Source organism: Poecile atricapillus, chromosome Z, assembly GCF_030490865.1.
Source record: "Poecile atricapillus isolate bPoeAtr1 chromosome Z, bPoeAtr1.hap1, whole genome shotgun sequence".
NCBI classification, from domain to species: domain Eukaryota; kingdom Metazoa; phylum Chordata; class Aves; order Passeriformes; family Paridae; genus Poecile; species Poecile atricapillus.
Window position 1 is genome coordinate 53891254 of NC_081289.1, and position 25365 is coordinate 53916618.

At 36.7% G+C, this 25365-nt stretch overlaps 1 protein-coding gene across 1 annotated transcript in view; it reads left to right on the forward strand.

Annotated features, from left to right (window-relative positions):
• Positions 1–25365, forward strand: part of LOC131572576 (receptor-type tyrosine-protein phosphatase zeta-like) — a 131885-nt gene that overhangs the window by 105590 nt on the left and 930 nt on the right. The window contains exons 14-29 of the mRNA XM_058825826.1: positions 6415–6506; positions 9797–9882; positions 12161–12181; positions 12344–12440; positions 13877–13959; positions 14651–14785; positions 16068–16202; positions 17212–17375; positions 18107–18190; positions 19676–19811; positions 20751–20897; positions 21523–21616; positions 21870–21943; positions 22928–23056; positions 24234–24380; positions 24691–24833. Of these exons, the coding sequence (XP_058681809.1) occupies positions 6415–6506; positions 9797–9882; positions 12161–12181; positions 12344–12440; positions 13877–13959; positions 14651–14785; positions 16068–16202; positions 17212–17375; positions 18107–18190; positions 19676–19811; positions 20751–20897; positions 21523–21616; positions 21870–21943; positions 22928–23056; positions 24234–24380; positions 24691–24833 (1767 nt within the window). The remainder of the gene's footprint in view (positions 1–6414; positions 6507–9796; positions 9883–12160; positions 12182–12343; positions 12441–13876; positions 13960–14650; positions 14786–16067; positions 16203–17211; positions 17376–18106; positions 18191–19675; positions 19812–20750; positions 20898–21522; positions 21617–21869; positions 21944–22927; positions 23057–24233; positions 24381–24690; positions 24834–25365) is intronic.

Here is a 25365-nt window from a genome sequence, read left to right on the forward strand (position 1 = left end):
AGGACTGTGCTGTATTGACACTGTGTGGAAGTTAGGGGTAGTTTGATTGTACTATATAATAGTGTAACTCTTTGAAGGTCACTTCCTGAGTTGCTCTTAAGATGTTATGTGATTAAAAAGTCATTCTACTTTGTGATTCTGAGAAACTAAAATTAGCCCCTGGGTCTTTCAAAGCTTTAGTGGATAGCTACGGATGTGTTTCACACACTCATGTGCTCAGGTTTCTTCATGGATGTGTTTCTGTAACTTGATTAATTGATAAGCCAGTAAAAAAAAATAAACAAAAAAAAAAAAAAAAGAGAATTGATTGTTGTTAGAAGTCATTGTAGCATAATCATTAAGAGCAAAAAACTCTCCATCCACACTGTGAAGTAAAATTGACCAGCTACCATGGCACAGATCTCTTCCATCCAGCTGAAATTACTTTCTCAGAGAGGATAAAAAGAGTGGCTGCATTCACATTCACATTCTCACTGTTTACTGGGGATGGCCTCTGCCCCGTGCTAACCCCAAACTGTGTCAAGCATTGTGTGAAGTACTGCAAGGTGGCCTGATCTAAAAATGTACCAGGAGCCTTGTCAGCCACAAGGGAGTATTTGGCAATGCTCAAGGTTTTGGCTTGCTTCCAGTGGTTCTAGTTAAAGTCAGTCTGACTAGGGACATGTCTGCTTAAGCTCTCAAAACCCTTGCAGAGCCCTAAACCTTTCTCAAGTGTGCAAATTGTCAGGGAGGAAATGCTGTGGTGGGCCGGAAGGTGAAAATAAGTTGCAACAACTTCTACTGCAGTGATTGCCAGGAACATGATCCTGCTTCAGCTGTGCAAACACTCAAACTAGCAGCCAGAAACAGGACCTTGCTCTTACAGGGACTGTACAAAGAAATGGGAAGACAGGCCCAGACATCTTCTTTCAGATGCCTCCAGAGCTTGTTTCTTCTTCCTTCATCCTGAATAATCCTGCTTAATCTTAAATGAAAAAAAAATGGTGGAGAACCAATAATTTTGGCCCTTTTCGAACTATTGTAATCTCTAGGCTGTGATGTCAGGATTGTGCTTACTGACTTTTCTTCTAGTCTCCTGACACTGGTTTTCTGTCAGCCTGTCAGGGTGGGGACAGAACTCATTCCATCCCTGAACAGACTAGGCTAGAGAAATCGAGTTCAAGCATCCTTTGTTCTAGGTGTGCTAGTGAGTCAGCCAGCCTTTCCCATAATTAAAGACACTTGATCTATGAACCTTGAGAAATATTTCTTCCACTTTTCAAAGTAGTAGCTAATTTCCATAATAATTGTAAAACTCATTTCTTTATGCTTAGCTGGATAACTCTGTTCTCCATCCCAGGATTTCCAGCTAACCACTTGTACACTGAGAATCTTTTCCTGTCATTCATGTTATGCAACATGATTGTTCATATTCAACTTCCAGAGGGTTTCATCCTTGATGCTGAACAGTATTTGAAATTTCTTTTATTTGCCAAAGAAGGCCATGCATTTAAAGACCCAGATTGTACAGTTCTAGTAATCCTACATGTTACAAGCTTGTTTTTGTTGAATAACATTGTGTTCATTTTGTATTCTTTCTCTGGGAATGAACAGTTCTGTAAAACAGGTCTTTCAAAATAAAACAAAAATCCCATTAGCAGTAATATCTTCTTGCCTTGAATCTAATCTTTTCTCTATTTCTTGTGTACTACAAAATAAAATATGGAGCTCTTTTATGGTTAATCCTCAAAATTCTCGTGGTATTATGACAACACCAGTAACTATTTCTTATTTCAGGGGAATGCAACATAATGACTATGCATCGTAGATAGGAGTTTACAGCCCTCTTTCAAGGTTGCCAAAACACTCACCTGTTTTTAAAGACTGGAAAAAATCAGATTAACTTCATTGCTATGCAGATTTCATTAAGCCTGGAAAATATTAGTAGAAACTGTAAGATTTTTCTAATAGTTAGATTTAGTTTGTTTTAAAATAATTGCTCTTAGATGTTAATGTTTCTTTTTATAATGCACCTTTTTTTCCCATAATTTGGGCCAAATATTTTCAGTTATTAAAGTTCATAAAAACACTTAGGTTTACAAGAAGTTATTCTATATTTCTTTTACAGTGGTAGTCCAAAAAAACCAATGGTCTATCTCAGCTGGTCACTTGAGTGATCAGTGCTTTAGGTTGTTTCCACTGTTAGCTCCATATTTGAATATGCAAAAGGTGTGTTACTTGGTTTAAAACTAAATAACTTCCAAGAGCAACGAGTTCCAGTCTCTCAAGGTTAAAGAAAGGCAAAATTATTTATTTCTTCACTTTAATGACTTGTATCAGAAAAATAATTCTGTACCATCTGTTGTTTGGGTTTTGGTTTTGGGTTTGGTTTTTTTTTTAAATGAAATTGTTAATCAGCAGTTGAGGAAATTCCTCAATCTCTTCACTATCTCATTAGGCACAATTTCAATCTTTTTATTATAGATATGTATTTCTCTGACGGGAATGAAAACTTCTAATGGCAATATTGTCTGAAGATTGAATAATTACCAGTAGGAAAATACACAATTTTAACTACTCTCGTTTTGTGTATCTTTTGTAATTCAAGCAATTTTCAAGCAATGCAGTTTTCCTTTCATTTCTTCAATCTGATTAAGATTATAGTGGAATAAACAAGGAGATTCTTTGCCCTATTTAGTGGCCTTGCTGTTCAGATAGACTTTTTTTAATAGCTTTAGAGAGAATTTTCTGTCCAAATCTAGAGTCTATCCATTTCTTTCAGTATCTGTCTACTTTCTGAATTCTTGCAGCAGAGATGTGGCAGGAATACCTGAACATATTTGCTCTCTTCTTTTCTTGATGGCTTCATTATTACCATTTTGCTTAATTATTGATGTTTGTGCAGATTAGCTTTTATAATGTTTATTTTAAGAAGAGCTTGAAGAATGATAACATGGTAACAGTTATCAGTGAGAGTTGTACCATTCAAAATTCTTTTTCAACTAACATATGTGAATTGTAGTAAAAGACCAGCTCTAATGACATGAACCTCAAACTGCTAATGCACTTCCAGGTCCATTTGCATCTGTAGACATACTGAGTATCAGCTGCCTGTCATGCAGCCTGTTAGACATTTCGTGATAGCAACACTTCAGAAATTACCAACCTGATGACAGACAACACCCTGAGTAGTTATTTGAATTTTAGTTTTTTAGTTTTAATTTTCCACTACCATTTTATATAATTTGAAACATGCCTGTCAGAGAACATTAATTTTCTTAGCCATGGTTTGAACTAATGCCTTGAGTCCTGTGATAAGTTTATGGGAACAGGGTTAAGAACCCTCTGTGAGGATCATTAGATTTACACATGCAGAAACATTTAAACCAGATTTAAATGTACAGAGGCCACACTCATCCATCCATAAAGGAAAAAGTTCTCAACAGTGTGCTATGTCATAAATAAAAGTCTTAAAATCTGAAAGTTAAAATTTCAGTTGACAAACACATAAAAATTAATTACAGCTATTTAAAAACTGGATAGTTGGCATCCATTGAAGATACACTTACAGATCCTTTGGCTTCACCAGACCTTTAAATATCTGAACATTTTTTAAAAATCTAGTGAGTGTTTGAGAATACCTACTGGCGTATAATCCTGTGAGCTCAAAAGACACGGAAGTTCTCAGAGAAAGAAGTAATCATGCCTCTAAGACCACTCTGCATGAGCAGCAGAAGCACAAACACATCCTCTGACAGATGCTTCTGCCTTGCAGGGTTCAGCTCTCTTCCTGAGTCCCTGGGGCAGGAGCACTGCACACACAGTCCCATGCACACAGGGTGCCATGCTCCTGCCAGCCTCCAAGAAAATCTGTGTCCCCCACAGTCTGAGGTTTAGCCTTGTAGTCCCAGGTAGTTCCCACTGAAGTGTTCATTCAGATGTAGTATCCCTGCTGTCAGACCAAAGTGCTGCTGCTGCACAGATCCAGACTGTAATTAATTCAGTGGTTTAGCACTGCCCCCAATACACAGTGTGTGTTTGAACAAGTGCAGTGTCTAAATTACAAATTACAGTTTTAGGTTGGAGATCTAAGTGCTGTGATGAAAGGTGTAAATTAAATAATCAGGTTATTGAGTAATGGGACCTTTTGTCTGGAAGTTTGAAATAGTCATCAGTTTTTTCATTAACAACAAGTGATAATTAACGGGATGTTGGTATTAACATTAGGTTTAGTCATGAAGGCTTTCAGTGCTGATGCAGAAGCAGATGGAGTGCCTATTTATGAGTCTTATTACAGGTGAAGTCAACTGCTATGAATTTGTCTCCCAAATGTGCTAAGGGTGTAATTTATTTTCAGAAGCAATTAACTTTATAGAGATTAAAAATACATTGACTCAGTGAGGGATAATGAGTGTATGGCATAATATGAGGACATTTTAAATGCAGCTTTAGATGTGGAAGTAATTATGCTAATTAAATTCTTTATAGCTCAATCTTTTCTCAAGCAACTAGGTGACAACGTTAGTCCATAAACCTTACATATGATGGCTGTTCACAAGCAGTAGATGGCTGGGGCAAGGAAACTTTTTGGGTTTGGAGCTTTAGTATCAAATTTCTTGGCATGTTTGGTTGGTGCAGTTTTAATAAACACAACACATTATTAGCTGTGCCCAGCAGACAGGGCCAGACTTTTCAAAGTGTTTAATTATTTGAAACTTGGAGTCTTGCCTGTGTCTCACAGATATTTCACACTCAGTTCTGATACTAACTCTTGAGTTTTATGCTAGCATTGAGACAGCCCCTCTCACCTCAGCAGCCACTAGCTCTGATGCTAGAGACTAAAATTTAGAAGGGTGTTCCCAGGTACCTCCTGAATGTGTTCTTGATCTGCATCCAAAATTGCCACTTCTGAGTAAAACCAAGTACCTAACAGATAGTATTGCTCAAAATATCTCATGCAAAGTCAAAACTTCTCTGTGAACATCACAAATACGCTTTTAGAGAATGCTATCTGGACTGTAAATTTAATTGTCATGTGAATTACCAGAACTATTTTGCATGCCTCAGTTTTCCCTTTTAGGTAGCTGTCTGCTTTTTCTTCTGTTATAAGAGAATCTGTATTGTACACTGATAGAAAATTCCCAACACATCCCAAGAATATGGGCATGTTTCCCAGAGGCTTAATTCAAATAAGTTTACCAAAGCCTTTATTATCTACATAATGGTTCTGAAAAGAATGACAGCCACATATTCCCTATTTCTCAAAGTATCTTCAAAATTTATTTTTGTTTATAACAATTATATGAGGGGTTTTATGACTGCAGTGATACAGGAACAGTACAGAATTTAAAATAACAGTGATTACATGAAGTAACAATCATACTATAGCTGAAGTCAACAGCTTTGAAGAAACTTGTAAATATAAAATGAGATTAGTATTTTCATGATGCATATATTTCTTTTTAAATTTAATGACTAGTGAATAATATTTCAGAGAGATTAAGTGACCCAAAGTTAAGATTGTTGTTAACATGTCTAATAATAGGAAGATTTTTTAATTCAAGAGGCTTTGCCATGCTTACAGCATCAGTTGGTTATTCATTCCTTTGAATAGCTTGGATTCTTAACAGATTCTATTTCTATTATCTTAACATCTGGATTACAGCACAGATACAAATAACATTGTGGGTCACAGTTAAGGTTGGTTCCATTTGTATTCATACTTCAATGTTTTTGCAACAAAGCTGGCATCCCCTGGAGTTAGAAATTCCCCTGTTTCTATCTGTCAGCTTTGGGAAGAGCTCCTTGGTTAAGGTGTCCCTCAGTGTTGCAATTACATTATGAAAAGTTGTTTAGCCACAGTCACAGTTCTAGAGCCACTGTTTTGGCTGTTACAGGGCAGGTTGTCTTTTCTTGCATTTCCATGTCTGCAGTGTCATCTATCAATGAATTACCAGAACTGATCTTGTACTCTGATCCCTCTTCAGGCTAGCATCATCACATGAAAGGGAACAGTAATTATTTAAGTGAATTTGGATAAGTAAGGAAGACAGTGGCATTTTTTGTACTTGGAGTTGTGCAGCATCTACGGTAGCTCCTGATGCAGTTTCTTTTTCAGCTGTCACTATGTCTGATGTGTGCTCTATCTTCTGCCTCTGGTATAGGTAAAGATGCATGAATTATGCATTATGCTGAGGTAATGTTGTATCTTCATGTTGTATGCATAATTTAGTGAAATGCTGTGGGAATATTTATATTGTAGCAGTAGTATTTGACACTCCATGAAATTGGTTTTCAAAACTATGATTTTTCGCACTGACTCAATAATGCCAGAATTCCAAATCATCTAATGATGTTTTGGTGAGGTTTTGTTGCTTTCTTTTTTATTTCCTTTTTTAAATTTTTTAATATTTTTGTATATTTTTTCCTCTCTAGGAAATGTTTCCAGACTGCTCATTTTTATTTAGAAGACAATACATCACCTCGAGTGATTTCTGCTCCCCCTGCTCCAATCTTCCCAGTCTCAGGTATTTCTGGCAACTGTTCTCTGGATTGGTGTTAACTGTTGGAAGATGCTGCTTTATATGTGTCAATATGAATTCTTCATATACTGTAACATCTGTGAACCAGAGTTTTGTAAAAATTCTGAATACTCCTGAATGTAAAAATCCAAATACCTCTTGTACAAATCTGTGTAAACAGGTACACTTGATATTGGCAGACTTGTGTTATTAATAGTCTTTTCTGCAGGTAACACAGAACAGAAATATCTTTATTACAGATATTTACAGAATTGCCTCAAGGATACTCTGTGCTTTGTAGCCATTTTAAGTGTAGCCTCACTAGAGTGGCTGCTCACGTAGCCATCTGAACTACACTAAACAGCTCTAGAGGATTACACCAGCAACATACTCTGTTGTATTTCTGCCTTTAATTGGATTTGTTATCTGTGTATGGAACTTGTAAAAGGATGAGAATGTGCCTCATCTGTCTGCATTTCACTTGCAATTACAGCGTGTTCTTATACTTACATATTTTACTGGCATAATTACTATGGTAAAGGTATGTGAACCTGTCATGAAAATAACACAGAAGTTCAGAATATTATTAGCATTTTCTGATTCTATATCCTGCAAATTTATTTGGAGAAATAAAATTCCTTTCTTTCCTCAGAGTATCAGAGGAGCACGTGCAGCCTTCCAGCTTTTTCAGTCTGTATAGAATTAAATAGATTAATTTCAATTATCTATTTAAACCTAAAATAGATTCATTTTGAAGCAGATCCTAAGTCACATTCTCACATATGAGACAAGGTTATCTTGTTCCACAAGTGATGTTTTCACAAACTATGCTATTATACAAGGAGATGGATTTTCATGGAATGACTAAAGGAAGAAAATCAGCCCTTGTGTGAATTACTAGTAAACACATGTAATTAAATAAATCCCAAACACTGGGCTTCCATTATAACTGAACTGTAGAAATCTTCAAATGCATCTTGTATGGATTGCCACTGTTAGGAGATGCATAACCTTTTACTAAATGGTTAAGAAACAGAGCTATGGCTTGATTTCAGAAAACATGATTATATATGAATGTCAAGCAGCAATCATTATAGGAAATCTCTGCTTTAACTCTCCATCATTAACTATATTGCATTACAACTGTACCATTTTCTTACAATTTTTTCTGACTGGCTCACCTCAGGAGGAAAGTGTTTTCCATCATCATAATTGCACTTACAGTTATTCTGAGTGCCTAAAATGCGTGTTTTGAAGCTGAAGGTTTTCCTTCAGAAATGGTGATAGACATTAAAGATAAAATTTTTTCTAAGTGACTGAAGATACACAAAACATTTTATGGAAAAAGCTGCAAGCACTGAGGAAATAGTTTTATTTTGCATGCAACAGATGTCAAGTGAACAGTTACTGTGTTTTCTATTGCACAAGTGTTTCAGCAGTGTATTTTTACAATTGCATCTAATTACAATATAATACTAGAAAAGAGTGTAAGTCAGGAAGAGTGTTTTGCAACTGCTAAGTTTAATTCTCATGGCTGTGACCAAAAGCACACTTCACAGATCTAATTATATATTGTTTTCCTTCCATAGAATTATATATTATGTTTTCCTTCCTTTCATTGGCAGAGATAGGAGATCTGCAGTTATTCACAGAAAATGCCATGGCTCTTCACAGCACAATTCAAACATGCATTCAAGTAGTCATGAATTACAGGGTAGGATTCAGATCCACTGTCAAACTCTAAGTAGTTTGAAGTGATACCTGCCATCCAGATATAAAATACATTCCTGGGTTCAGAAGTGACTGAATTGGGAGATTTTCATGGGCAAGGGAACAAATCCTAAAATCTATTTCTCCATTATTGTACTCTCTCTTTGGGTCATTTACCTTGCCTTCTGGTTTTGTGTTTGCATATCATTAGGGTAAACACTAATGAAACATTCCAGGTTTCATCTCCAAAGTGTGAAGATTGTGTTACACATTTGTTCAGCTTCTCTTAGGCTTGACTGGATAAATTCACCTTTTGTATTCAGACCCAGTCATATAAGTGGAAGACCAGATGGATCCTAGTACAAATCAACAAATTCTTGGTAACTGAAAGCTAAAATTATTGGTATGGATAAATACTGAACATCTGTTGATGTGAATAACAGGTCCTTGTTCAATGTTTCTGATGTTTTGTTGGCATATGAAATGATGATGAAATTACAGATTGTGAAATAAACATATTTTTAAACCATGAAAGGCTTTAAGGAAAAAACCCAACAAAATTATTCTTCAGAACCAAAACTAAGTGAAATAATGTCATCCTTTAGCAGATAATTAGCAAACAGATGACTTTGTTTGCACAGCATATTTGCAGTAAAAAGAACATTGAAAGTCCCAAAGGTCTTTAATGTGATTCCTGATGCATATTCTACACAAGGGGGTTTTTTGTGTTTGTATAAAGTAAAATGGAGATGTTACAGTAATCACATTTATTCCTTGAGAGTGTAGATTTTTTTCTTTGTGGGTAGCACATAAAACTTTCATTTAAAACTTGAAGCATGAAGCCTGATGTAAAAATTTCTGGTCAGTACTGCCACGATCAGACATAAGATTATTATCAATAGGTAATCATAGAATCACAGAGAGAGCTGGGAGAAAATTCTGTATGGAAGGTAGTCACTAATGCAGTAAAAAATGAAAATTAATTCCTGATTCTTTTGGATGCCAATGCAAACATGCAACTGTCAGTTAATATGAAAATAATGGCATAATGCTGCTTTAATTCAGTAGGCTTGGGACTATGTGGCTCATCTGTATACTGGATCCAAGTTCCAGTGCAACACTAATCAGCGTGGAGCATCCAGACAACTCTGCCTAATCATTCCTTTTTTGTCAGTATTATCAGAGCTCTCTCCCTTTGAACATCATGTAGCAAAGAACTAATCCTTCCATATCTCCTCGACTTCACAGGGAATTTTGTGCGTTCTTCTATTTACAGACAAGCTCAGCATCTTGCAGAATCAGCACCTTGATTTGGGGGGGCTTACAGATAGAGCAAGACCTAGCAAGGCATTTTCATTATCATCTTTCCAAATAATAATTTAGAAATGTACAAGAGTTAGGTAACTATTTTAGAAATATTAATGATGTCAAAGAATGTTGTATTTTTTGGGGAGTTGTATATCCAAAGTTCATGCCAAGAATTTTATTTCAGGATGTTTTGTGGATTGCCTACATATAAAGTTCATTATATGTCACTGGCTTTTTATTCTACATAAATATATTTTTTGTCTTTTCCCACCCCTAAGATGATGTTGGAGCAATTCCAATAAAGCATTTTCCCAAACATGTTGCAGATTTACATGCAAGTAATGGTTTTTCTGAAGAATTTGAGGTATGGCTCTATGATGTCATCTTTTTATTAGCATGTACAAATAATGTTAAGTTTAAATGCCTGCAAACAAAAATTGGGGCATTACATTCTGACCTGGGCACCATTTTCATGAATGCATGTAAATGTGAGTGCTTTGAGCCCAGTATGGAGTTTAAAGCCTAGGGTGATTCCTAAAAGCTAGCAGAACTGGAATACAAATGGGAATGTTTATTATTGTGATAAAATACTGAAAAAGTGTGTGGATAAACTATGCAAAGGTAGTGCAATGTATATGGTTTACCAGATACAGCGATAGATCTAAAGCTTTTCCAATACTAATGACAATTAAATTTTGCAGAAGCTACCCACATTTGCTTATTCCATTTACAGAGAAAATAAAATGGAAGTAATAATGAGTACCCATGGCAAGACTTCTGATTAACAGGGAGCTAATGTAGTCTTCATATGTGGTAGTGAAAGTTTTACAGTTCCTTTCCTAAAGTATATGGTTCATAAGAGTTATTTCAAAACGTTGAAACATATGCTCTAATCATACAGTGTTACTATTACCATATGTAACTAATGATCCTCATTGTTTTTCACACTCATGTATTGCAATCAATTTAAATACAGATACATTCTAACTTAATTCACATAAACATTAAAACCCCAAACACCGCAATTAAAACTGCCGTTTGCAATTTTTACAAGAGTTTTCTAATAAAATCAGTCAGTTGGGATGGAAACAAGTATTTTAACAGATCTATATTAATTTAAAATATGATTGTAATCTTCCTGTTGCAAAAACAATAATGAAAGCAAAAATTCAGAGTTTTGCATCTTTAAGTTTTGCCTTTGTTTCTCTAGCCTAAGTATTGTGATCTAATGGACCAAAAATTCCATGCCCTTCACATAATCTTCTTCATCAGCATTTCTTCTTCAATTCATTTAACATTCAGAATATCCATTTGACTGTGGGACCAAATTTGTAAATACTTGTGAATGTCCAGTACATATTCATACATTACATATGTGCATATGCACTGATGGAACTGGACTCCAACATGACTAGCTATTAATAAGAGCAGATGTTGAGGGACTGTATGTAAATACAATGGATACAAGGTTCTTTCACCATTAGTGAGTACAGCAATACAGAGATCAGATTGTTCATTCTAAATTGATCTTTTCCTACAATTTTACTTTTCCTAAATTATGACAGTGATTTAAAGACCAAATATAGTGCATGTCACTGAACTACAGCTGCAGCATCTGAAATATTTCATGCCAGTTTTAACTCTTACCAAGAAAAATCGGTGTCCTCATAATTTCTTTGAGATCTTTTTTGGCTTTATGGACTACCCCATAAGTAGTGTTCAGTTCTTTTCTCTACTGATAGAGAACTTAGAAGATTGGGGAAAACTGAAATATAGTAATTGTCTTTGCAGAGGTAGCATATATTTGAAAAGTAAAAGGGTGGTTCAGATTTTTGGGGGGTGGGTAGCAAGGTTTTTTTATATTACTACAAAATAACTCATTTAAAATCTAACTTTTAAACTGACAACCACTTTTTGTATATATATATTTAAGTAGATTAAGGTGTTTGACATTAAAATGAATTATAAAAAGTGTTGGGAAACATCATTAGTACTTTTAGTGATGGCAATGTATTTGCTATTTAAAAGTGTGGACCTTATAAATGCTTGAGTTTCTTGTCAGCTAAATTCATCAATAAAATGAATTAATTCTGGGAGTCTTACAGACTTCGTGCCTGTCTTGTCAAGCCTGTCTCTCTCTTTATAAAATTGTTGGCTTCACAGTGAAACCGCTAGCAGCCTGAGTGAGGGCTGTAACTCTGTGCTGTGAGCCTGGCTGAACTGCACACGGTCCTGCTTCAGTGGAGGTTTTGCTGCTGAATGCAAAGAGAGCAAAAGCATTCCCCAGAGAAACTAATGCATTTATAAGGACACATAAAAATTCCAGTGAACTGTTAAATATATAGATAATCTGGCTAAAGTCTGTCATGTTGCTCATATGTACAGGCTTTCACTGCCCTAAATGTAATCTAACATTAAAGATAAAGACAGGAAAAAAGATGCCACCATTTTAACTGGGAAAATTACCTTGTTTCCTTTAGGAGTTATGTCAAAATACTCAGTTTTGTTGTTATTACAGATATATTGCATGACCATAACTGTTTTCCATATAGTAATCGTAATTTTATATAAACACTTATCCATTTGTTCTGTGCTGTGGAATTTGATTTTTTTTACTTTTTTTGCATTCATTCCCTCATTAGACACTGAAAGAGTTTTATCAGGTAAGGAATTATTTCACTGCATTTTTTTTAGCAATGAAGTAGTTGTAAAATATCATAGATAATTGGGCATAAGGTTGTGGTTATTTTCATGCTTGCTTACTGTATTTGAAGGGATTTTATGTATTTTAATAGTTACTAAAATGTGACATACTTTTTTTTCAGGAAATCCAGAGCTGTACTGTAGATCTAGGTATTACATCAGACAGCTCTAATCACCCTGACAACAAGAATAAGAATCGATACATAAACATCGTTGCTTGTAAGTAAAGACATCACTTGTTGTTTTGTGTGAGAAATAATTATAAACATGTATAGATTTATATGTTATTAGGGGAACCAAAAATACTTCTACACTGAAACCTCTAGCTACTGTTCAGCAAAGTGCTCCTTGGAGAGGAGTTAGCATCAGATTTCACATTTCTTCAAGTTAGTCCTCTGACATTCTGCTGCTTTGGTGAGCATGTGTTAGCAGGATATATTTGTGTCTTCTGCAGTGACCCAAAGGGAATTGGGAGATTTCATTCTAATGCCATTAGAAAGAAGCTTTGATTGTCAAAATTAATCCATCTTTGACTTAGAATAATGGTGATTTATTGTATCTATGAGCTTCAAAATCCCTGGATATATTTACTGTCATATATAAACATAAATGTTCTGGGTTTATGTTGTATTATGCCTGGCAACAACGTAATACAACAGTTTCATTAGCCAGCACACTTGTTTTCCTATTGCATCACTCTCCCAGATTTCTCTTCTCTGAAATACATCTATTCAGTTTTGTTAATCTCTCTTTCAAGCTATTGCCTCTGGTTTTTTGATCATTTGGTGGCTCAATATGTATTTTTAACTCTCTGTAGCATGTCAACTTTGTTTTGATTACAAGAAAGCTCTAAATTAAGTATATTTTCAGCATGCACTGTCACTAAAGCTTAATAAAAAAGGTGACAGAGTCAGCTGTCTAGCAGAAGACAATGTAAACCAGGAACAAGAATTGCCAGTCCCCCTGGCTAAAGATGTCTCTAAAGGTACAAAAACTCAGGGATTTTCCTCTGCCCCTGTGTTTGTACCTGATCATACAAAAGGTGCTAACCCAGGGGTTGTTTTATTAAAGAGCAGTGCAGAGGCAGCTTTTAGGGCAGCTGAAGTAGCAAGAATTGTCCTCTGTAAGTGACTCAAGTGCAATTCTTACAGTCAGTGCAGGCTACAGACCACTTCAGCTCACCCTGATGCAGTGGCTGCTGACTCTTCAGATGACCAGCGTTTTCAAAGTCCCATTGCTCTCCAGAGTCCGCTCTTTTAACTTGAAATTAAAGTTCCTCAACACTGGTGCCTGCTGTCATTTTGAGACATCCCACTGTGCAGATTTGGCAGTCATGACACAGGACTTAGAGAAGACCTGTACACCTTTGCAAGCAGCAGCTGGAGGCCATAGGGGAAGTATGTCATAGGTTAAAATTACCCCAGGTGCTGCTGTCCACGCTACTAGATTCTGAATCCCTTCTAACTTTGGATTAATTTCGTTATTTTTCTGCAAATTAGAACTTTTAATTGGATTCATACCTAAGGAGTGGATGCTTGCATATGTGATTGTTACTGTATTGGCCTTATGTATTGTAAAAATACATTTCATTATTTAACAAGAAAGAATATAATTCCTACCAAAAATTGCTTATTTTCTCTCTTGTTTTACTGCAGATGATCATACTAGGGTTAAATTAGCACAGCTTGCTGAAAAGGATGGAAAACTGACTGATTACATTAATGCCAACTACGTTGATGTAAGTGCCTTTTTCTATGCATTGGCCTATTGATCTGTCAGCTTTTCTGTACAAAAAAATATATATGGAGATCAACAGATTTAATTCAAAAACAGTATCACAATATTACAGATTTTGTTAAAAAAAAAAATTGTGGTCTAAGTTAGGCCTACAAAGTTAAAGTAAAGGTAAAATGTCAATTCTTTCTTTGTAGCAGCTGCAGCTTAATGAGGGACATTTTTAAAGTAAAAATGTCCTGTCACATCTGAGTCACTTTAGAAGCGTATCTCACCTGAGTGGTTAATTGTCCCATCTGAGGTAATCTCATGAGAGGAAGATGCCTCAGAGCCTCACCAGTATACCATATACCATATACCAATATACCATAACCAGTTTTCATTACATAATTATTTACATGTGAATGATCATGATACGTTTTTTGAACCACTTTTGCAACACATGTCTATGTGTCTCATAATAACATTCTCGTGTCAATGCTCTGCCTAAATGTGGGCAGTGGCAGAACAGTTGTATTCATATATCACCTGATACCACAGGGTTTCTGCAATTTCAATAGTTAAAAATTTAAAAGCACTTAAAAGCTTTTCAGAGTCTTTAAAAATAAATATATAAAATGCCATGTACACCTCCCAAACTCCTTTTGGTCATGGACAGTGATTTGACTAGTGCCATTTCTTATATTTCAATTTAGGGTTACAACAAGCCAAAAGCCTATATTGCAGCTCAAGGGCCACTAAAATCAACAGCAGAAGATTTCTGGAGAATGATATGGGAACATAACGTGGAAGTTATTGTGATGATAACTAATCTCATTGAGAAAGGAAGGGTATGAGTACCATTGTCTGATTTTTATTTCTCTGATGTTGCTAGATCTACCTGTAGCAAACTCCTATCTTTCTTTCTGAAATCTGGTTTAGTCAATTATTGAGCAAAAAGCAATAGTTTGTAGCATTTGCTTGTGCCTGGAATGTCTACAGAAGTATAAAGTTGAGAATTTGTAGCATGAAACTAAAGAAAATATTCAATAAATCTTGAAAATACCATGTTCTAACCACAAAAAAAAATCTTATACTGAAAAAAAGACTCCATGTATATAATGTGAGTGGACAGACTGTGGGCCTTGTGCCACGTTTTGCCACCAATCTGCTTATCTGCTTGCCTTCATGCGCTTTGTCAGGGTTGCCTTGGACCCTGGAAAGGAGAAGAACATAGTTGAAGTGAATTTTTCTGGACGTTCACTGTCTGCTCCTTGTTAACAACCCACAGTACTCACAGTTCCTTTCCCACTACATGACTAGACACACATTTGTCCAGTGAGACAAAATGAAGTCAAATCCCATCACAGGGTGTTCCTCTGATTATGTGATGGGATATACCTGCAATCTGGGATCACGTGAGGAGACATTGCATCACACTCGCCACACACTGGCAGCAATGCCTAAAATGAATGTAAATCTTATCCTACAACCTATAAAGCATCTCTCAGATGATACAGGCACAGCAATTGTGGATGAGGGCTGCACTGGGAAGTACCACTTCATTTGCAACACTATACTATAAAACAAGCACTGCTCTAATGCTCTTAGAAAAGGCTATATGACAACCCAAACAAAAGGCTGGACATATCACAGCTCTCTCCTGCATATTCTAGCCATACACTCTTATGTGTATGGCTCACTACCAGATATAAATATACTCTGTTCATACTATAAACTAATCAGATACCACATACAACTCTACTGACTTGGATGTATTTCTATTTTTCCTATAGATCACATTATTTTCTTTTGTTTTTAGAGTGTCTATAGAATGGAAAATTCCTCGCTATTAGACCCTTTTAACTCTGATAGTATAATTTAGACCTCTTTTTCTGAGTTTTCCAAATAAAGAGCATCTTTGTACAGCTATCCCTCTATAGCACAAAATAATTGTTATTTGTTCTTTTGCACATAAGATCATGTCTGTTATAAACTGGGTATATTGACAGTCCTAATACAGTTTTCTGCTCTTAAATTTGAGCATTTCAACTTATTAGTTGGATATTTTAAGGTTTTTTTCTCTATTATTTATAGAGAAATTTTCTAACAGAGAAAATTTCTTTCTAACAGAGAAAATGTGACCAGTACTGGCCTGGTGAAGGTAGTGAAGAATATGGGAACTTCTTGGTTACTCAGAAGAGTGTTCATGTACTTGCCTATTACACTGTGAGAAATTTTACTCTTAGAAACACCAAGATCAAAAAGGTTTGTAGCATCCTAAAAACACAAGTGGGCAAAAGGAAGTGTAAAAATATGCTCAATATTTTTAAGGCAGTTGACAGCTCTTTTCTGCTGTATATGTAAAGCCAAATCCTGTAGATCCCAGCCAGCCAATATGCTCGTCAACTTCAGTTAATTTAACCAGATGAACAAACTCAGAAAACTGTAAGACCATCGAGGAAAAGCAGTGATCACATTGGAGAGCTGATGTGAGCTTTGCCTGCCTGGGTAGCAGGACAATACATTTTCAGAAAGAGAGCAACTTGAAGAAAATATGGTATGAGTTAAATAATCCACCTCAGCTCTCCATTTTCCTTTTAAAGACAGGTGAATACACTCTTTGTTTTATTGTAACCAGAACCGATCTCAGCTCAGCAGGGTGATGTTACTTACTTTGAGGAGAATTCTGAAAACTTAATTTATTCCAGCCACATAAATGTCTGAGACATCTAGCCTCTCACCTTCCCTGCATAATTAATGCAAAATGTTCAGTATTTACTATCAATTAATTTATTCTGCCTATTTTAGGAACCAGTCTTTGAATGAGATGACCTGCTTTCTGAAGGCATCCCTGCCTCTGAGCTGCCATGGTGGAAGGGAGCTTAGAGAAGCAGCCTACACAGGGCTACTTACCTTGTAGATCACTAAAGCTGGGTGAGAAGAATCCCACTCTTTCTGTTCACTCAACAGAGGAGCAGAGTGGCAGGAAGAGCTGGTGACTCTTGAGAGCAGCTGTAATTTGTTACCCTGCAGTGCTCTTAATCTTTCTCTATGGCTTCCTGAGACAGTTTCAGGTCATTTTTCCAGTCAGTGGGCAAGCTGGTGAGACAGAAGCACTGGTCCTTCCCCTTCTCTTTGAAGGCTGGAATATTCAGAGCCAGATGGTATGCTCTGAACTAAATAGGGATAGTACTAGTTCAACACCTATCAGGTATGGAAATAAAATGAAGGAAGATGCGGGCTGCTAACATGTGGAATTATTTTTTTGTTGCAGGGTTCCCAGAAAGGGAGGTCTAGTGGACGCATAGTGACTCAGTACCATTATACCCAGTGGCCTGACATGGGTGTTCCAGAGTATACACTGCCCGTCCTCACCTTCGTGCGGAAGGCGTCGCATGCCAAGCGCCACGCTGTTGGGCCTGTTGTGGTTCATTGCAGGTGTGGTTTCTAGTGCTGTAAGGTTCACTCCACTTTTGTTTTGCAGAAAAAAAGAATTTTTCGCTGGTGGGTTATGCAAAATTTCACTCTTGCATTTAACGATTCCTGATGGAGTACAAATAATGTTTTAGCTGATATTCTTAGCTGATATTTCTCTCCTTCATGAGGCCAACTAATCAATTGTGCCACTTCTGTAAATCTCCATAAACAAGATGATGCTGCTCTGCACTATGTTCTTTTCTTGTTTGTTTGGTTGGATTTTTTTTCTAAACTGCTTTTACTTCTTTTTCCTTTCCACATTTCTGTACTGCTATCTTGAATGCTATGAGCTTACCAGATACATGTGTGGGGATAATTGTTTCATTTCTGCAAATATACTGTTAGGATGCTTTTGGCTCATGCTTTATTTGGTGCAGGGATACTCTCTAATCCTAAGAGGAGCTCTGTGCACAAGAGAGGACTCACTCTATTCCTGGCTGAACTACAACTCTGCTGTTTTTAGCATTCTCTGGGCTCTAGCAGTCATTTGCAATGGAGGAGTGTTCTGGGGAACGGTTGAGGTCTGCATGTGCCGCAGTGTGCAGGCAGGTGTTCTGCCAGTGCTCACTGAAACTGGCAGCTCAGGGAAAATTGGTTTAAAAGGGCTTGTAGGGCCTGGAATGACTTCACAATGCCCATGAAGGACCAGGTTATTGTAAAATATATAAGCAGGTTCTGGTTTTCCACTGTAGTACCTCACCTTTGATGGAACATTTGGAAAGAGAACCTCCTCATGAATTCTGTCCTTCTGGAGCTGACTCTGAGAAAGCCAACAGGTAAAGTCACCTCACAAATGCTGCAAATGAAGATATTTTATTTATGGGATGATCTAAGCTGACTGACATCTGTTTTTAGCTTGAAAAATGAATATTCCATATCTTCTTGTTCTGTTGATATTTACATTCTGCCTATTTTTGGGAAATTCAAAATGTCAAGTCTGAGATTGCTGAGATATTGGCAATACATTAGGAATTGATTAAATTGAGTTTTTAAAAAGTGAACTGTGGGAAGTTGTGTGGCTTCAGTCAGACCTCTCCTTTGGGTCACAGGTATAACTCACCTCAGTTTTGTATGGTTTTTAGCTAACCTCACCACATGCACGATGAAATTTCAAAGGAATCATCTCATGTTTGAAATGTAACTTATTTATATTTACAGGCTATATGGAAGACACGAATGATGAGATTCATGAAACTTATTTTAGCTATTTTTATTTGATACTTTTCATGTTTTGTCTTTCATAACAAGTACAGATGGTGTCTGGTAATCTTTGTACTTCTTTGTGTCTAACAGGGTATTAACAACCTGGACCTTTGAGTTTCATATTGTACTTATTTAGACAGTTTATTACAGCAATCTGAGCTCACACTACCTGTGCCCTGTGCCCCCTCTGTGGCAGAAATGAGATGACTGAATTAGCATGTATGGACTGAGCTGGATCTGCCCATAGGGGACCATGCAGACCCAGCATGGTGCTGCTCTCAAGTTACATGTACAGTATACATGATGTTCCTTCGAATCTTAGAGGGGAATTACAACTGACTACTTCCCATATATGACTAGATAACAAAACTGACCTCTTAGCTTTGTACTTCCTACCCAGATATTTTATAAAAGAAAAAGTTTTTCTTTAATTTTATGATACAGCTGGTTCTATACTACATAAATCAGAGTTCGTAAGAGGAATGAGTTGATTAACACCTTATTTTCCATTTTCTATTTTTAAAATGGTTTTCAACAATTGCTTGCCATCTCAATTTTGTCTAAAGAGCACTAAATTTTTTCTTTTACAGATATACTCTCAACTCAAGTTCTGCCATTTCCTGGAGTTTATCTTTGAAATCTCCTATACTGTAGTGGGTTTCAAAATTAAATGTTTGCTTCAAAGTGGGAACATAAAAGAATTTGAATACATTAACTATGCCCAAATGCTGATATATGCCACCTTTTCTGTGTATATTTGGCAGAGTATCCTAAGGAATATTACAAGACTGAAAATTGCAGACCTCCAGGAAATCCCTTAGTTCTGTTTCAGCCAATAGTTTAAAAATCATTTGAGAAAATGATCTTTAGGTTTATTCTTGCACAAAGAAAAAGATTTCTATCAGCCTTGAACCTTTAGCAGAGTGTATCATAAAATAAATTCATTTGTAGAGGGAAGTCGTCCCTATGCAGCAGTTTGTTGAAAAAGCTATGTGTATGGAACAGTTCTTCCCATTAGTGTTTTACTTCAGGCTCAAGACTATTTTTTTGTTTTATAGTGCTGGTGTTGGAAGGACAGGCACATACATAGTGTTAGACAGCATGCTGCAGCAAATTCAGCATGAAGGGACAGTCAACATATTTGGATTCTTAAAACACATACGTACCCAAAGGAACTACTTGGTGCAGACTGAGGTAAGAATAAAATATTAATAGCATGAGACTATTTCTGTTTGCAGGAGGAGAGATAATGCAATCCTCTTTCTCGCACCACCAGACAGACGGAAACCAGTCACCAGACTGGATTTTCCCTTTTGCCCTTTGCCTTGGTTTTATAGAGACATCCTTCTAGGCACACTTAGAGCAGTGCACTAGAAATTACCTTTCCTTGGGCTCTTGTCTGTTTATTAAGGAGGACTCAGAAGGAAGCCTGTATAAATCACGCGTCCCACAGTACTGCTTTCTTGGCAGGACTTGTATTTTTGTCACGGAGCTTTTTGAGGAAGCACCATTGTCAGGTGTTCAGATCTTCACTAAACCTTATCAAACTGTTTATATTAGGCAATCAAATATGGGGGGAAAGCAGTTTCAGACAGAAAATTATATACAGGTGCTTTAAACTGAAGATTGTATATAGAATATTGAAAGACCAAGAGAAAACAATAAGGGCAACAGCAGGGCATTTGAAAATCTATTTCAGGTTTCAAGAACAGGTGGTTAGATTCCCCAGTGCCTTTCAATAGGAAAAAAAAAGTTAATCAGCAGCTAGGGTGCTTGTTCCAGAGGATGTGAGAAAGAAAATAGAGGATAGCTGTAGGAACTAGGGGTAGGACTGGCTTGAAAATTTGACTCAAGGCTGTGCTTGCATTTTTAACTCTATTCTGTTAACGTGAGATATCACAGGTAGTGAGAAATTGGTATTATACATATATATGTGTGTGTATTGCAAGTGTAGTTGCCAAGTTTGCATGTGTGTACTCTCACTGCAGAGGGACAGCCTTCACTATAGAGGATCACATTTGAGAACACCCCTGTGAAAAAACACTGACCACATCAGAAGTGTCAGCTTAACCAGAGGTATCCAGGGGAATCTGAAAATCATGAGAGCTCAGATGTTTGGTTGTGTTTTCCTAGGAGCAATACATCTTCATTCATGATGCACTGGTCGAAGCAATACTCAGTAAAGAAACAGAAGTTCTTGAGACTCACATTCATGCCTACGTTAATGCTCTCTTGATACCTGGACCAACAGGAAAGACCAGACTGGAGAAACAATTCAAGGTAAGCTCTCTGAGATACTAGTGTGAAAATCTTTAGGTGTGTAAACCTGAATGACTTAAAAGTAGATATTTCAACACAACTTTCCTCAGCTTTCTCTACCTAAAATTTAACTGCTGAGCCTAAATTAAGTTTAAATTTATCATATGAATGCAGTCAGTTGGGACAGAATTATTTGTATACTCTTAAAAAAGGAATCCACCAAAAAAATCCACAAAAAAGAGATCACTGGAAATAGGACAGTAAGTAGATTTTGGAAAATTTAACTATGTGCCTTTGCTGAAAATCTCTAAGGTAAAACTGCTGTCTGGAAAGATACCATTCTGGCAGACATGTCATGAGCTATATTAATAAATCAGTGTGCTCCCCTCACACAGTACAGCACTGGCTAGACAGACTTCACCTTCAAAGATATGGTTATTTATCTTGGGTTCAAGAATAATTTGAACTGCTAAAAAACAGTAAAAAGTATTCTGGTGACTTGTTAAGTAGTTTAGACAGATAACTAAATAACTAAAGTTCAGAGAGACAGCAAACCTGCAACATATGCACCCTTCTGTTTAATGCAGCTTATGAAGGAATGGCTTTTCTACAGTTACTTGACTTTTTTTTAACTTCATTGTTTCAGCTACTGAGCCAGTCTAACACACAGCAGTGTGATTATTCAACTGCACTCAAACAGTGTAACAGAGAAAAGAACCGAACCTCATCTATCATTCCTGGTAAGCTTGTTCAAAGGAGTTCCTCAACAAGAACTGAAGACATCTGCATTGGTTTGGAGCAATGTCCTGTAAAGTACTTAGAGTGAAGAAATGAATTAAGAATTACACATAGAAAAACTAAACAGATGGCTGGTTAGGAATTTATCCTGACTGATGGAGCTCAGTGTTCTCATTACTGTGAGATGTGAGATAATTGCGATAATATTATAAGAGTCATTGCAACATATTTTTGAATTTATAACTTTTTTTACAGTGGAAAGATCTAGAGTGGGGATCTCATCACTATCTGGTGAAGGCACAGACTACATCAATGCTTCCTATATTATGGTAAGTCAGTTAATATATTGGTGAAAAACAATGAACAGCTGTTTTCAGAGTTGCCATTTGGCTGATTTAGGGTGGCACAATCCTGATTTTGAAAGCTCCTTTCTTCCATTATTCACTCTGCCTGAAAGAGTTACTTCCTCCAGGAAGTCCTATTACCATTATTACTGGTTTTAAGTTTGGTTAAGTGCATTGCATTTTAACAATCTGTAAAAACAGAAATCACATCATAGTTAAAAACTGGTAAAGCTAAATGCTTTATGGAAAGATCTCTTGAGATGAACTAAATGTCTAAATGTGTTAACTAACAAGTTAGTTTTTAATGGCTGTATTTTGGTTTGCCTTCCTACCTGCTCATCTTACAGTATTTTTGCAACTGGCATAGCTAAACATACCGTAATTCATTAGCTTTCTTTTTGCTCTCTGGGTTTTCTTCAACTCTTTCCCTTTTCAATAGCTGAGAGGGAGGAGTAAATGCCTCCTGGACATTCAGGAAAAAAATGGGAAAGCTCTATGCAGTGGTATGTGTACATGATCTTTCAGGTGCATTACTGCATAGGAACTCTCTTTCATGGTAAGAGATTGATCTGAGATATCTGTACAAATTAAGAAACTGCTTGGCATTTTTGCATATCTTTTGAGTATTCTTTTATTTGGTCAGGTAGTCAGCTCCTCTGGAATTATGGATAATATATTTTTATTCTGAGTTGGCTGTTTGGGTCTCCTCTGATCTCTTTCGTCCTGTTTTTTATCAAATATATTTTTATTCTTAAAAACTGTTTCAATGCAATTGAATCTATTCTTTTGACATGAAAAATATTTCAGTGGAAGTTTTATATTTTTTCTAATATTTTCAGGAAGCCAAAAAGGAACAAGTGTGCAATGTATTTTCAAGGTTCTCACTCTGTCCACTAGAACCTTCCTTTAAGCATTAATACTTGGGCAGCAATTCTGAATGTCAATTAATTTATTTAATTTTTTTTGCAGGGTTATTATCAAAGTAATGAATTCATTATTACTCAGCATCCTTTACTACACACTATCAAGGATTTCTGGAGAATGATATGGGACCATAATGCCCAGTTAATAGTCATGCTTCCTGATAGCCAGAATATGGTAAGTTCTGTGGCTGATTGTTATGAGTTTCTGTATTAATTTTATTGGTATCACCATTTTGAAATATGCAGGATATGAGAAAATATCTTGGATTTGGAAAAAAAAAAACCAAACTTAAAAATTAATAATACCAAGATGAGTGTAAAATCCCCAATTCATCTAGCAGAAATCTAGAAATCTTTGTTTAGGCAGATTGTGATTGGAATGAAAACATATTGAATCAGTCCTGTACAATTTATAAAAGGAGGCAAACAACAGAAGTAACCATTTTGGAAGGTTAGTTTTTGCTCCACAGCTTCTTAGCTGTAATATGGCTTGCTTCTTAGCCATTATTAGGTAAGGGCAGAAGTTTGAGGTTCTTTATTTCACGACAGCAGCTGGTGGGACCTGGGCAGGGCCAGGAGCACCACTGGCCAGGAGCACCAGTGGCCAAGCATTCCTCACACATAAAAAAGCCTGTGGGGAGCATGAATGGCCATGAGCTGCCAGCAGGGTGGGCACGCAGGGCATGGGGCAGCAGTTCTGGAGGAGGGTGTGCAGGAAGGGCACTGAAACCCTGCCAGCTTGGCCAGGCAGCGGTGGTACCCACCCAGCACACAGCCATGGCCTCTCTGAGCTCTGCATCCACAGCTGCAGTCCACCCACTGTCCCTGAAACACACAACAGCCATCCAGCACACATGACAAGGAGGATTCCCTATCCATCTGACCATTTTGGTTATTACAACGATTATAGGATTTTCTTTACAAAAAAAAATCTCTCTTCATTTCTGCTGTCAGACAGAAAGGATGTTCCTTTTTTCTTCACTTTTAGATAACCCCAAAACCACACATACATTAGAACACACCAGCTAAATACATCATATGACCATGGGCTATGCACAGCACAGTCTGAGGGCCAGGCTGGATGTGTGGCACAATGCAGCACTGCAGGATCCTTGCTATGTAGGTCCACAGGGTACGTGGATCTTCCAGTCAGGACCATGACAGAGGTGTTTGAAAACCATCATTTTGCTTTTGTTATCCCACTCAAAATTTGATTTGTCAATTTAAATCTAGATGGCTGGATTGATTATATATGTGACACATTATTTATTATGTTGGATTTTGCATTTTAAGATCTTAATATTACTTGCTTTTATGACTCTGTTTTTGGTTTGGTTTTTTTTTTCCTGGAGGCTGAAGATGAATTTGTGTACTGGCCAAATAAAGATGAGCCTATAAACTGTGAGAGTTTCAAAGTAACTATGCTTGCTGAAGAACACAAGTGTCTGTCTAACGAGGAGAAGCTCATAATCCAAGACTTCATTTTAGAAGCTACGCAGGTAATGCTGTCATAAGCATATAACTAAGGACTTGATTTTCTGAAAGCAATGCCCACATTTTGTTACATTTTTCATGGTAAATGTCTGATTAAAAAAAATCCATGCCCTAGAAACATCCTTGAAAGGGAGTAATGTCTATAAGGTAATATGATGACATGGGGAATACGGTAGTCCAATCTCCACAGCAGTGGGGTTCTGCATCTGGAGGTTGGAGCTGGCACAAGGTGAAGAAAAATAATAAAGAAAATCAATCTTCTACAAAATTGATTAATGGGATTTTTTTGTTTGTTGGTTTTTTTTAATCATTTAGGATGACTATGTACTTGAAGTGAGGCATTTTCAGTGTCCAAAATGGCCAAATCCTGATAGTCCCATTAGTAAAACTTTTGAACTAATCAGCATCATCAAAGAGGAAGTTTCCAACCGTGATGGGCCCATGATTGTACATGATGAGTAAGAACTGCACTTTTCTGTTTGTTTTGATTTTTTTCTGTAGAACCATCCTTTCACTGAGTGAAAGTTGCCAAAATAAGGCAGAAAGTTTGCACTTAACAGTAGTGGTGATGCTACTGCTCCAGCTGCATCAACAAGAGAAACATTTTTATTTTATCATACTTCATTTCAGTTTTATGATTTTGATACTCTAGATGGTTATCAGGTAGGTCACTAGAGAGGAAGTCAGTTAAGACTTCATTGCCTTTTACTGAAAGAATTAACTGTTCAGATTAGGCACCATACCTTTCTCCAGCTGTTCAATAATGGCAAAAAATAACAAAATGTTGAAACACTGAAGGACCCAAATCTTTTTTGGCTAGTAGAGGGTTGTAGAGAAGTAACTCCAAGAAGTTGTAGCCAGGTGCTGTGAACGTCTTTTTAAGGCAGTGCTGGGCAAAGCTGTTTCAGATATGGCAGATACCACATGACAGAAATTCATCTTACCAGTTTGCCCCAGAATTTGTATTTTCTCTAGCTGTAAAACTTGACC